The 13,189-nt window shown below is 35.9% G+C and overlaps 2 protein-coding genes across 6 annotated transcripts in view; both read right to left on the reverse strand.

The window, feature by feature from the left end:
* Positions 1–2,330: 2,330 nt before the first annotated feature.
* Positions 2,331–8,705, reverse strand: LOC148210813 (uncharacterized). The gene is made up of 4 exons (XM_088125198.1): positions 8,212–8,705; positions 6,795–7,407; positions 5,728–5,878; positions 2,331–4,566 (listed from the first exon to the last, which is right to left on the reverse strand). The coding sequence occupies exons 1-4, from the start codon at positions 8,703–8,705 to the stop codon at positions 4,556–4,558; spliced, it is 1,269 nt and encodes a 422-aa protein (XP_087981324.1). The 3' UTR covers positions 2,331–4,555.
* LOC111023212 (uncharacterized) overlaps positions 2,782–13,189 on the reverse strand; it is a 41,175-nt gene continuing 30,767 nt past the window's right edge. For 3 of the 5 annotated variants that reach the window (XM_088125600.1, XM_088125596.1, XM_088125599.1), the window contains one exon: positions 2,782–7,381. The gene's annotated coding sequence lies outside the window, so the exon portion shown is untranslated. The other 2 variants (XM_088125597.1, XM_088125598.1) reach the window with 2 other exon arrangements.

A 13,189-nucleotide genomic window follows, 5' to 3' on the forward strand; every position in this document is an offset into this window, starting at 1 on the left:
TCTTGTGTAGTTATGTTCCCAACTCCCCACTCGCCGACTCAAAATTCCTACCATTTTGTGAATGAGACCGAGTGGGGAGTTGGAAACATAACTGCATAAGATGACGTTCACCCCTCCCGACTTTAGGGGAGTAGATGAATGTTTCATTTAGTGCTGACTCTGGGACTTGAACAAGGGGCCTCACCCTCTCACTTGCCCGAGAGGGACTTCCGGTTATTGGTCGGATCATAACCGGGTTGTTCATTAGAGGATCAGCGGTAATTAAGGTAGAAGATGTAACATAGGGGTAAAACGGTAACTTGACCCATCTGTGGTTACGAACATTCGTGAAGGATTGACTTGCCGTCAATGATCGATATTCGTGACACATAAAAATTCTATAGTGAGAAGAGTTCAGTTGCAAGTTTTTAGTGGAGTAACCCGTAGTTAACGTATGTTGATCAAGGTGGTTAATGAGTTTAACCAATTAATCTCGTAACATTGGGGCTTTTGATCTATAGGTCATTAGGTCCCCTTGGTAGCTCGTAAAGGGTAATTAAGAAAATTAAGTCTGGGAAGGAATTTAAATTGTTCAAATTTAATTAACGGAAATTTGAGTTAATTGTGTATGACACAATTTAATACAATGTATGATGCTACATTATAAAGCTATATATTATGAAAGAATAATATAAATTGGATTCACATTAAAATTATTGGTTAAAAATTTAATGTGAATCGGATTCATATTAAATATTATAGGTTCTGAGGGATATGTATGTTTGAATATGGTTCAAATGTTGATTAATTTAATTAAATGTGATTTAATTAAATTACGTTTAATTAATTAATTAATTAAGATTTAATTAATTAAATAAATTATGTTTAATTAATTAAGATTTAATTAATTAATCAAAATAAGATTTAATTAATTAATTAAATAAGATTTATTTAATTATTAATTAAATTAAAACTATTTTAATTTAATAAAATATAATTTTTAAATTAAAATAGGTTTAATTTAATTAATTAAATATATATTATTAATTATGTTAATTATGTTAATTAACATAATTAACATAGCTCACCACTTCCGAGCATTTTTGCTCGGAAGTAGTGAGGTGGAGAGTGGGAGGTTACTCCCTCTCTCTCTCCTCCCTCATTTCATTAAAAACACACGAATTTGCCGTGTTGTGGTTGATTTCTCCCAAGAAAATCAAATCTCTCTCTCTTGTTGGATCGGTATGGCAACCCTAGAGGGGGTGAATAGGGTTTAATTAACAAAATATAAACCTTTTAATAAATGAGCCCAATTTAAACAAAAATAATACACTTTTTGAGATATGCAATTTTAACTAAGTAAGATAAAATACATTCTAAGGCAAACAAGAGAAATTTAAAGCAAACAATCAAATTCTAAGATTAATTGTAAAAATAAATAAGAGAGAGGGTTAGAGAAATTTGACACTGAGAATTTTTATAGTGGTTTCGACACAATTGTCCTACTCCACTTCCCAAGCACCTCTTGGGTTGTAAATTGAAATTCTGACTCTTTCCACGGTAGGAGTCAAACCGATACACTGCTCTTCACAAGAACAAAGACGATCCTCTCCACGGTGAGGATCACATCGTTACAATGAGTTGAAGATTTTGAAACACACACTTACAAACTCTCAAATAGAGTAAATATACAAATTTGAACTCACAAAAATTTCAATCCTCACAACAATAAATTTCTCTCAGAAATAAGATGGAAAGAAAAATTGAGAACTTGGAGAGATTAGCAAATGAGAATTTTGAAGTTATGGAGGATTGAGAATAAGAGAATTGTTGTATATTTTTTAAGGAGAAATTGAGTTTAAATAGAGGGAAGAAAATGGTAAAAAAATCAAGTTTAATTTTGAACAATTAGATCTTAATTATTAAAAATGAATGGTTGAGACAATTTTCAAAAAAAATAAATTAAGAATAATATATATATATATATATATATATAATAATGATAAAATAAGATAAAATAAAAAATATATATATATACATAAAGATGTGACAGAATTATATATAATAATAATAATAATAATATAATATAATATATATATATATATGTGAGAAAACGGCAACTTTTCAAAATTTTTTTTTAAACTGACAGCATTTAATGTGAAATGACCTTCTTTTTTTTTTAATCTTTTTCTTTTCTTTTTCTATATATATATATATACTTTAAAAAGAAGTTTGTCACTTGTCAGCTTACGAACTGTCCACGTCATCTTCTCGGGTATTTTTCCTTCCAATTTGTTTCGATCGTAACTTCTCCGTTTGAGCTTCGATTTGGATGATCTAACAGTCGTTGGAATCGTTGTAACGAGCTCTACACTGTGGACACTTTAAAATACAAAAAATGTCAATAAATAAAATTAAGTTTGTTATCATCAAAACATTAATTAATTAATTAATTAAAATTAATTAATTTGAGATTAAGGCCAAAAAGCCAACAATCTCCCCCTTTTTTATGTTGACAAACTTGCAAAGAAAAATACATAGACATCATAGTAAATCCAAAATATCATACTTACTTAAAAATCATTCAAAGATTAATTTCTCCCCCTCAATTGATACATCCATGGATTAATAAACCAATAAATCATGAACATTTTTAGAATAATTTTTTCTTAAACTTCTCCCCCTTTGGAATCATCAAAAAGAACAAAAAAAATAATTAATAACATAAAAAGCTCCCCCTAAAAATATGAACACAATTTTGCATAAATGTTCTCCCTATCAATATGCATTGTAAAAAAAATAACAAATACAAAATCAAGATGCATCACAACGAATAATACCAAGCTCAAGCCTAATTTTGCAAAAGCATTCTTCATTTAAAGGCTTGGTAAAAATATCCGCTAATTGATTATTTGAGCTTACAAATTCAAGAGTAATATGACCGTTTTGCACATGCTCTCTTATAAAGTGATGCCTAATATCAATATGCTTAGTCCTAGAATGATGTATAGGATTTTTAGTCAAATTTATGGCACTTGTATTATCACAAAATATAGGCACATTTTCAAACTTTAATCCAAAATCACAAAGAGTTTGTTTCATCCAAAGAATTTGAGCACAACAACTAGCAACCGCAATATATTCTGCTTCGGTAGTTGATAAAGCAACCGAATTTTGCTTTTTACTAAACCAAGAAACTAAGGAACTACCAAGAAATTGGCAAGTCCCACTAGTACTCTTTCGGTCAAGTAAACTACCCGCAAAATCCGCATCGGAATATCCTACCAAATTAAATTCAACATTTCTAGGATACCACAAGCCTAAATCAATAGTTCCAAGCAAATATTTAAAAATTCTTTTAACGGCATGCACATGAGATTCTTTAGGACAAGATTGAAATCTAGCACAAACACATACACTAGACATAATATCGGGTCTATAGCGGTTAAATAAAGTAAAGAGCCAATCATACCTCGATAAGTCTTTACATCCACACATTTACCTTTCTCATCCTTGTCAAGCTTAGTGGATGTGCTCATAGGAGTTTTGGCAATTTTACCTTCATTGAATTTGAACCTTTTGAGCAAATCCCTTGTGTATTTCTCTTGACTTATGAAGATACCATCCTTGAGTTGTTTGATTTGGAGTCCAAGGAAGAAGCTAAGTTCTCCCATCATACTCATTTCAAACTCATTATGCATGCATTTAGAAAATTCTTCACACATAGAAGGATTAGTAGAATCAAAAATAATATCATCTACATATATTTGCACTAGAAACATATCATTTTCTTTAGACTTAATAAAGAGAGTAGTGTCAATTTTACCCATTTTAAAACCATTCTCAATAAGAAAATTACTAAGTCTATCATACCAAGCTCTTGGAGCTTGTTTTAAACCATAAAGAGCATTTTTCAACTTAAAAACATGATTTGGAAAATCAAAACTTTCAAATCCCTGAGGTTGTTCCACATAAACTTCTTCCATAATATAACCATTTAAAAAAGCACTTTTCACATCCATTTGGTACAAAATAAAATTCTTATAAGAGGCAAAAGCAAGTAACATTCTAATGGCTTCTAATCTAGCAACGGGTGCAAAAGTTTCCTCATAATCTATTCCTTCTTCTTGAAAATAACCTTGAGCTACAAGTCTAGCTTTATTTCTAATGATATTTTCATTTTCATCCATTTTATTTCTAAAGACCCATTTAGTCCCAATTATAGAAGCATTAGAAGGCCTAGGGACTAATTCCCAAACTTTGTTTCTTTCAAATTGATTTAATTCTTCTTGCATAGCTAAAATCCAAAATTGATCACTTTCGACATCTTTAAAGTTTTTTGGTTCAATTTGAGAAACAAAAGCAATGTTATTAAACATATTAAGGGAAGAACGAGTTTTCACACCTTGTTCGGGATCACCAAGAATTAAATCCTTACGATGGGATGGAGCATACTTCCACTCCTTAGGCATGGATGAAAAATCGTCCACCTTATTTTCGTTGATGCTCACTTCTTGCTTACTTGAAGCAATCTTTTTGCTTTTGTCACTAACAAGTAAATCTCCAAAATTTGTTTCTAAAGAATCACTACAAAAAGAATCATTAGAAACAACATTACAAGATTCATCAAATTCCACATCCATAGATTCCTCACTATCAAAGTTCTTTTATTGAAAACTCTATAAGCTTTACTAGTAGAGGAATAACCAAGGAAAATACCAACATCCGTCTTAGAATCAAATTTTCCAAGCTTTTCTTTGTTATTCAAAATGAAACATTTGCAACCAAAAACTTTGAAGTACCCAATATTTGGAATTTTGTTATGCCAAAGTTCATAAGGAGTTTTATCTAAAGAAGGTCTAATTAAAACTCTATTTAAAACATAACAAGCGGTATTAACGGCCTCGGCCCAAAAATAAGAAGGTAAACCATACTCATGTAACATTGACCTAACAAATTCTTGCAAAGTACGATTTTTCCTTTCAACCACACCGTTTTGTTAAGGAGTTCTTGGAGCGGAGAAGTTATGAGAAAATCCATTTTCTTCACAAAAATTTTCAAAAACATTACTATCAAATTCTCCTCCATGATCACTCCTAATTTTAGAAATCAAAAATCCTTTTTCATTTTGAACTCTTTTGGCAAAACTAGAAAAACTTTTCAAAGCATCATCCTTATGTTTTAGCATCAAAACCCAAGTAAATCTTGAAAAATCATCAACTATCACAAAGGCATAATAGTTCCCTCCAAAACTAGCAATTTTAGAAGGGCCAAATAAGTCCATGTGTAATAGTTGTAGGGGTCTTGTAGTAGAGATCATATTTTTAGATTTGAAAGAAGACTTGGTTTGCTTACCCATTTGACAAGCATCACAAACTTTATCTTTTTCAAATTTAAACTTGGGAAGACCTCTAACCAAAGAATTCTTGGAAATATTTGAAATTAAGTGCATGCTAGTATGTCCTAGTCTTCTATGCCATAACCAAGAATCATCATGCAAGACCGATAAACATTTATCATTAATAGGACAATCATTCAAATCAATAGTATACACATTTTCATCTCTATTTCCAACAAATAAAACTTTTCTATCACTAGCATTTTCAATGATGCAATTCTTTTTATCAAACACAACTCTAAATCCTTTATCACACAATTGACTAATACTAAGTAAGTCATGCTTTAAACCATCAACCAAAAGTACATCTTCAATCAAAATAGAAGATTCATTACCTATACTACCCTTACCTATTATTTTACGTTTCTTGTTATCACCAAAAGTTACAAAACCTCCATCCTTTTTGGAGAAAGTGACAAACTTGGATTGGTCTCCCGTCATGTGCCTTGAGCAACCACTATCCAAGTACCACTTACTTTTCTTGGAAGCTTTCAAACAAACCTACAAACACAAAAATTTAAATTTGATCCTTTGGTACCCATACTTGTTTGGGTCCTAGAAGGTTAGCATTAACAAACTTGGGGATCCATTTCATTTTTGCATTTTTATTGAAAGCATAAGATTTAGACAAGTAACAAGAATAAGATTTATGTCCATACTTGCCACATGAAAAACAAACAACATTATGCAATGAATTATCTTTTACAACAAATTTATGCATTTTACTTTTCTTGGAGAAAATTTTTCTTGGAGCATTGTGAAACTTTGCTCTTTGAGAAAAATTTCTTCTAGTAGTTTGAACATATTTTAATTTAAAGCACTTAGGTCTTATATGACCTTCAACACCACAATAATGACATATAGGCACAAAGTTAATTTTAGTATGTTTAGATACAACTTTAGGAGCAACAAGCTTAGGCATATTAGGAGATGCTTTAACAAAGATAGTTTTAGAACTTGAGGGAGTAGAGCATTCATCAATATAGCCTAAACCTCTTTTATCACCATAAGGTTTACCTACTTCAATAATCTTGTCCAACCTTTGAACACCTATTGTTAATTTTTTAATAGAATCTTTAGCCTTATCAAGTTCCACTAAAGCATTTGATTCATTTTTCTTAAGCAATTTAATCAAATTATCTTTTTCACAACCATCATGCTCAAGAAATCTAATTTTATCAAGTAATGCATTTTTCTCATCACAATCAAGAACATGCTTATCACAAGAGATATTTACAACATCATGCTCATTTTTCTTTAAGCAAGCAATATCATCAAGTAAAGACTTATTTTCACTAGTAAAGACATTGTATTTCTTTTTAAGTATAACATATTTAGAACCAAGCTTTTCTAAATCATTTTGCATATTCTCAAAAGCTTCAAACAACTCATCATAAGAAAGGGGATCAAGAGTTACCTCATCATCTTGTTCATCCTCCTTGTCACTATGAGCCATGAAGCAAAAGTTGGCCACTTCTTCATTCTCACTTTCACTTCCACTTTCATCACTATCATCCCAAGTAGCCTTCATTGCTTTCTTCTTGGATTTCTTGGATGATTTAAGAAGAGGACAATCGGTTCTAATATGACCCGGTTTTTTGCATTCGTAACAAATTACCTCATCCTTTTTGCTCTTTTCACTTTTTGACTCTTTTTGGTTGGAGAAATTCTTCTTGAATTGTTTCTTTCTCTTGATGAAATTTTTATACTTACGTGAGAGATAGGCCACATCATCTTCATCAAGAGCATTCTCACCTTCGGAATCAACTTCCAAGGTGATGGCCTTTAATGCTATGCTCTTCTCTTTCTTTTTCTTCTCATCCTCCATGTTTTTCTTGATCTTTATCTCATGCGTCATCAACGAACCAATGAGTTCGTCCATGGAGATAGTCTTGAGATCCTTTGCCTCTTGAATGGCGGTGACTTTAGGCTCCCATTGTTTAGGCAAGGACCATAAGAGCTTCTTTACCTTCTCAAGATTTGAATATTCTTTTCCAAGTCCTTCTAAAGCATTGACAATGTTAGTAAATCTAATAAACATATCGGAAATAGCTTCATTTTCATCAATTTTAAACATTTCATATTGATGAACTAACATGTCAATCTTTGTTTCTTTTACTTGACTAGTTCCTTCATGAGTAATTTCTAATTTATCCCATATATCCTTAGCGGTTTTACAAATCGACACCCTATTATACTCAACTTCATTCAAAGCACAAAACAAGCAATTAATAGCTTTAGCATTTAAAGAACATGCTTTCTTTTCAATTATAGACCATTCTTCTTTAGGCTTTACAACTCTAACACCATCAACATCTTTTGTTGGAATTTTAAATCCTTCTTCAACAACATCCCACAAATCATAGTCAATAGAAAGCAAGAAAAATTTCATTCTATTTTTCCAATAACTATAATTATTACCATTAAAGAAAGGAGGCTTAGTAATAGATTGACTATCGGTAAAAGGGATGAAACCTAAAGTTGCCATAGCTCAAAAAAATTTAAGTTTATCAAAGAAGAGCAACCTCAAGGCTCTGATACCAATTGTTGTGTAACGCCCCATATCTTTCAGGTTAGTTTAAATCTCGAACTATGAGGTTTCCATTAAATTCTAAATTTATTTTAATTAAATTTTTGTATATCGGATCGCGCGCGATTGGTTTTATCTCAGGTTGGGATGGGTTTATTGTTTTAGTTGATCCTTCTTTTGGGTTTGGTTTGTTTTAAGTTGGGTTGGTTTGGTTTTTTTTTAAAAACAAAAAGAAAACCAAGAAAGCCCTAATTTCTTTTCTTCTTCTTCTTCCCTTCCTCCCTTTTTGTTTTCATCCGCCTGCCCTCTCCCAAATTTCTTCTTCTTCTTTGTCTTCTTCTCCTTCTTCTTCGCCGCCCCCACCACTCTCTTCTTCTTCTTCTCCGGTTGGCATCCCACGGCGGCAGCGAGCCTCTCCGGCGACGACCCACGGCAACGAGGCATCACAGCAGCGGCGACACTCTCCAACGACGCCTGCAGCGCGCGGCTCACGGACCCGACGGTGACCCACGGCGATGCAACCGTTTCTGCATCGTTCTCCTCGCGGCGGCGCACGACGAACGGCATCCTCACGACGGCATACGACGCGCAGAACAGCTCCACGGCAGCCCGACGATCTGCTGCTACGGCCTCAACCTCGGCGACGTGCGCAACTCCCGACGACTGCCTCCGACGAACAGCAGCTCCGGCGACACATTCGTTTTGCAATCCGACACGAACGGTAACAGATTCGCGAAAAATATCTTTGTTCCGATACATTTGGTATTTACCCACACCCACACGGACCTTGACTTGCATTACCCATCCCTTTTAGACATCGGATCAGCAAGCCCGAAGCCTTTCGAACTCAATCTTGGAATCTCGAACGTTTTCGGAAGTGACCCAACCATAACCAAAGTATTTTGGCGTGGGTTCGTAAGTACTGAATCATTCAATTTTAGTTCGAGGCAAATTAAGTGCTTGTAAAATGAACTCTAACCCAAGTTTGATTGTTTTCTTTGGATTTAGGAACCTTGCGGCGAGCTTAGGAGCTTTAGGAACAAGTGTTAGTAAGTAGCACGGGGGTGCGTGCGTGTGTTGGTGTTCATTATTTAGTTGTCGATGTACTATTTATGATGTTCAAAATGGTTCTGATACGATGTTGTGCGGTGTAACTCTCGTTTATGTTGGTTTGTATGCCTAGGTAGTGTTGAATGTTCGTTGGTGATAATAGTAGAAATTTTGTATCGTTGAGCTGCTGAGATCTGTCGTGGAATGATGTGTGTTTGCAGGGAATATTCGTTAAAATAAATATTATGGTGGGGATGTTTGTTGTCTGAAATCTGTATGAAGTGTTTGACATGTCTTATGAGTTTTTATTATATCTAACAATGCTTAATGTTTGCGAATATTGGATAATGAGTGCTTGGGTGATTTGTGTTGGACTGCTGTCGTTTAAAAATTGTTGACTATGCTCTGTTATAACTGAGCTCACTGTGGCGCTGTTGTTGAGAATTGATATATTGTGAAAGCATGTTTGGTTTACTGTTTTGCTATTAGAATGATGTTTATGTTGGGGAAGCATGCTGATTTGTGTTGGTGAGCTGAGAGATGCATTGAGATCATACTAGTGGTGGTGTTGTTGATGAGCGTTGTGGTGGTTGGTGTTATTAGGGAAGTAGTATCGAAATCCTGGCAGGAGGCTAGAATTGATATGTGGAGTTATGACAGTTACGAAGTGAATGGGTGAGTGTCAGGGCCTCGGATATAAATGGTCGAGGGCTGATACGTCACTAATTGGGTGTCGAGGCCTCGGGTATAAATGGTCGGGGGTCGATACGCCAATATTGGTTAAAGATGAGCGTCGAGGCCTCGGGTATAAATGGTCGGGGGTCGATGCGAGGAGTCTTTCGAAAGGAGAACTATTGGGGCCTTGGGTAGAAATGGTCAAGGGCCAATAGATTGTAAGACATCGAGGCCTCGGGTATAAATGGTCGAGGGTCGATGCACAGTTCAAGCCTTGTAGATAAATGGCAAGGTTGAACGCCAAGCCTCTGTAGATGAGCGTCGGGCCTTGGGGATAAACGGTAAGGGTCGATACGATTCGAGGAGTTAGACTTGGGGAACTAATAAGCCAATAGATTGAAAAGACGTCGAGGTCTCGGGTATAAATGGTCGAGGGTCGATGCACTAGTGTCGGGGCTCTGGGTATAAATGGTCAGGGGCCGACACTACCAACAGAACGGTCTTGGAAAGCTTGGATGGATGAGATGAACTTAGAGTTGCCTGAAGCGCTAGGGCGCCATGTGAACTGTAGTTGATTTGTTTACGATTGTGGTTAGCATCGGGTTATATAGAACACGTTTATGATTGAATGTATGATGTCATTGTGGAGCATGTCTATAGTTGTTCGCATACTGTAATGATAGAGCATGACGATGTATGTTTCCCTTATGTTTTGAGCATGACGATGTATGTTTTCTTTATGGTTTTTGAGCGTGATATGTGTGTGTGCTTGATGAGGGCTACTTACGGAGTATATTTTATATACTCACCCCCCCTTCTACAATGATTGTTTCAGGTAAAGAACTCGAGGGTGACCTTGCTGATGGGACGGGGGAGACCTGACAAATGAAAACTATAGGCTGTTTAGTTTTTCTTATTTAGTCTAATTCTTTTATTAGGGCCTTATGTTGTGGCCAATAAACGGATTATGTACCTTTGACTAATTGGGAGATTTTTCCTTGTTGTTAGTTATGCCTCGGGTTAGGTGCCTATTTGAGCTTTATCCCATTTGCTTAGAATCATTTAGATTGAATAATAAACTTGCCTCGTGAAGTAGTTCACGAACGTTGTTGCATTTTTTGAGATTGGTTTATCGTTAATTTGATGAGGTTTGTAGCTTGATTTTATAAGTTTATGTTCAAAGGAAGTTGGCAAGTTGTAAGCGGGGCTAAAACTGATTACTTGGGTAGTTCATGTGACCTAGAGGTGCGCGAGATTTCTGGGTCGTTATATATATATATATATACTTTATATATATATATACTTTATATATATATATATATACTTTAAAAAGAAGCTTGTCACTTGTCAGCTTACGAACTGTCCACGTCATCTTCTCGGGTATTTTTCCTTCCAATTTGTTTCGATCGTAACTTCTCCGTTTGAGCTCCGATTTGGATGATCTAACAGTCGTTGAAATCGTTGTAACGAGCTCTACACTGTGGACACTTTAAAATACAAAAAATGTCAATAAATAAAATTAAGTTTGTTATCATCAAAATATTAATTAATTAATTAATTAAAATTAATTAATTTGAGATTAAGGCCAAAAAGCCAACATCTCTAACAATATCAAGTTTTCTTGCTTGTACATTTTTCTTCCAAGAAAGGATCCCACAATCCGTTCTTGATCCTAGAGTCTTAGCAAGGTTGCTAAGTGGTGGTGTCATTACTTGGGTACGTGAACAATTATTCGTGTTGGCTCAAATTTTGTGTTCGTGGAAGGAGAATTGCTCACAGTTTTCAAATGTAAGTTTTTCTTCCTCCCACTACAAGAATTTTCAGTTTTCCCGACGCTAGACCCCTTAAGCGTCGGGAAAAGTCGATGGCGACGAAGATAAAAGCGTCGGCCAAAGCGTCGCCGTAGGCCTGTCGGCGTATGTTTTCCCGACGCTTTTTACATTGCGTCGGAAAAAGTACACTATTGCCGACGCATCATTAGCATCGGTAGATCTCTAATCTTTCCCGACGTATTTTACAATGGCGTCGGGAAAAGAACTGTAACGCCCCGCGTTACTCAGATTAGCTTGCCCTGAGTTCCGGAAATTTTTATAACAAAATGGATTTTTATTTATTGACTTATTGATTTATTTCATTGTTATTTTTAATTGATTCATCAGTGATCTTATTTAATTTAAGTGTGACATCTCGACTAGTGTGTATTGTTACAGTTTTAGTGGTGAGTTAGTAGCGTGTGGTTATTTATCAAGTTACTTTTAGTACGGATTTCCATTATGCGACACTTGTTTTGGATCTTTGGGCCAATTACGAAACTCTATTATTGGTTTGTGTTAACAAGGAAGGGTTGGGTATGTGGGCCTTAAACATAAGGAAAAGAACCCAAGCCCAAAGGAGTTAAGAGTTTGAAACAAGAAAAGGGAACCCTAGCCACTTGTTCTAGTTCCTCTTCTCCTTTTTCCCTTTTCCTCTCTTGTTGAAGCCGTCGGCCACCTCCCCTCCACTCGGCTCTCCCTCTCCGACGCAGCAGCACCGACGGCGGCCATCTCCGGCGGACACAGCGGCAGCAGCGGCGGCGGCAGCAGGTGCAGCGTCGAACAGCAGCGGCGCGTGACGGGCGGCGGCGGCGTGCGGCGGGCAGCAGCGGTGTGCGACGATCAGCGGCGGCACGTGACGTTCGGGCAGCTGCAGGCGGCATCGATACACGCGGGGCTGTGTTCGTGGCGTCCTTTCCCGATTCAACAAGCCTAACGACCTCGAACAACTTGGATCCGTGAAACCCGGTAACTTTTCTTTGACCCACCTTTGTTCGAAGTTAGATTTGGAGTACCCACACCCAAACGAAATCAATTTAGAATACCCACACCTAAGCGGGGTTGTTTTGTAGCAAGGGACATTGAAACGAAGCCGTTGGAGATAGTATTGGACGCTTTTCGCTGCTGCAAAAACGTGGACAGCAGCGTATTGGTGGTGTTCGGCGATTATCTACATCCGTTTGAAACCCGATTTACGCTACCCACGTCTTGGCAAGCTAGAATCTAATTTACCCACACCTTTACGAAGTCGTTTTGCGGTAACGAGCCCCTTTGAACCCTCTTAAAGATGTTTTTTTTTAGGCTGAATGGTACATTAAATTGCTGTATTTTTTTTCTGTTTTTTATGCTTAGGTGTGAGGCCGACGCAAACTTTAACACGTGGTTGTGTAAGTAGCACCAGGGGGAGAGTGTGTGCGTATTTAGCGTTAACGGAATGTTCTTGATGCTGTTTTTTTTTTTGTTTGTTTTCTTTGTTAAAATAATTTAAATGAGCATGTAAGGATTGTTGGTTTGATTTGTGAATTCTAGCGATCTTGTTGCCGTATTTCTATAATTGAACACTCTTGAGGAAACATGCTTCCTGTTCTTGTTGTTGTAGGTGACTAGTAGATTCTGAACTGTTGTAGTTAGAAGTAATTGGCTCATGACGTTTTGTAAATGGCAGGTAGATGAAATGCTAGCTCGGTTATATCGATAATTTAATTCAGATTGTCTGGTTGTGAGCTGTTGGATGAATTTTGTTTA

This window comes from Momordica charantia, assembly GCF_013281855.1.
Source record: "Momordica charantia cultivar OHB3-1 chromosome 6 unlocalized genomic scaffold, Mcharantia_2.0 BLBB01000006.1, whole genome shotgun sequence".
Taxonomy (NCBI): domain Eukaryota; kingdom Viridiplantae; phylum Streptophyta; class Magnoliopsida; order Cucurbitales; family Cucurbitaceae; genus Momordica; species Momordica charantia.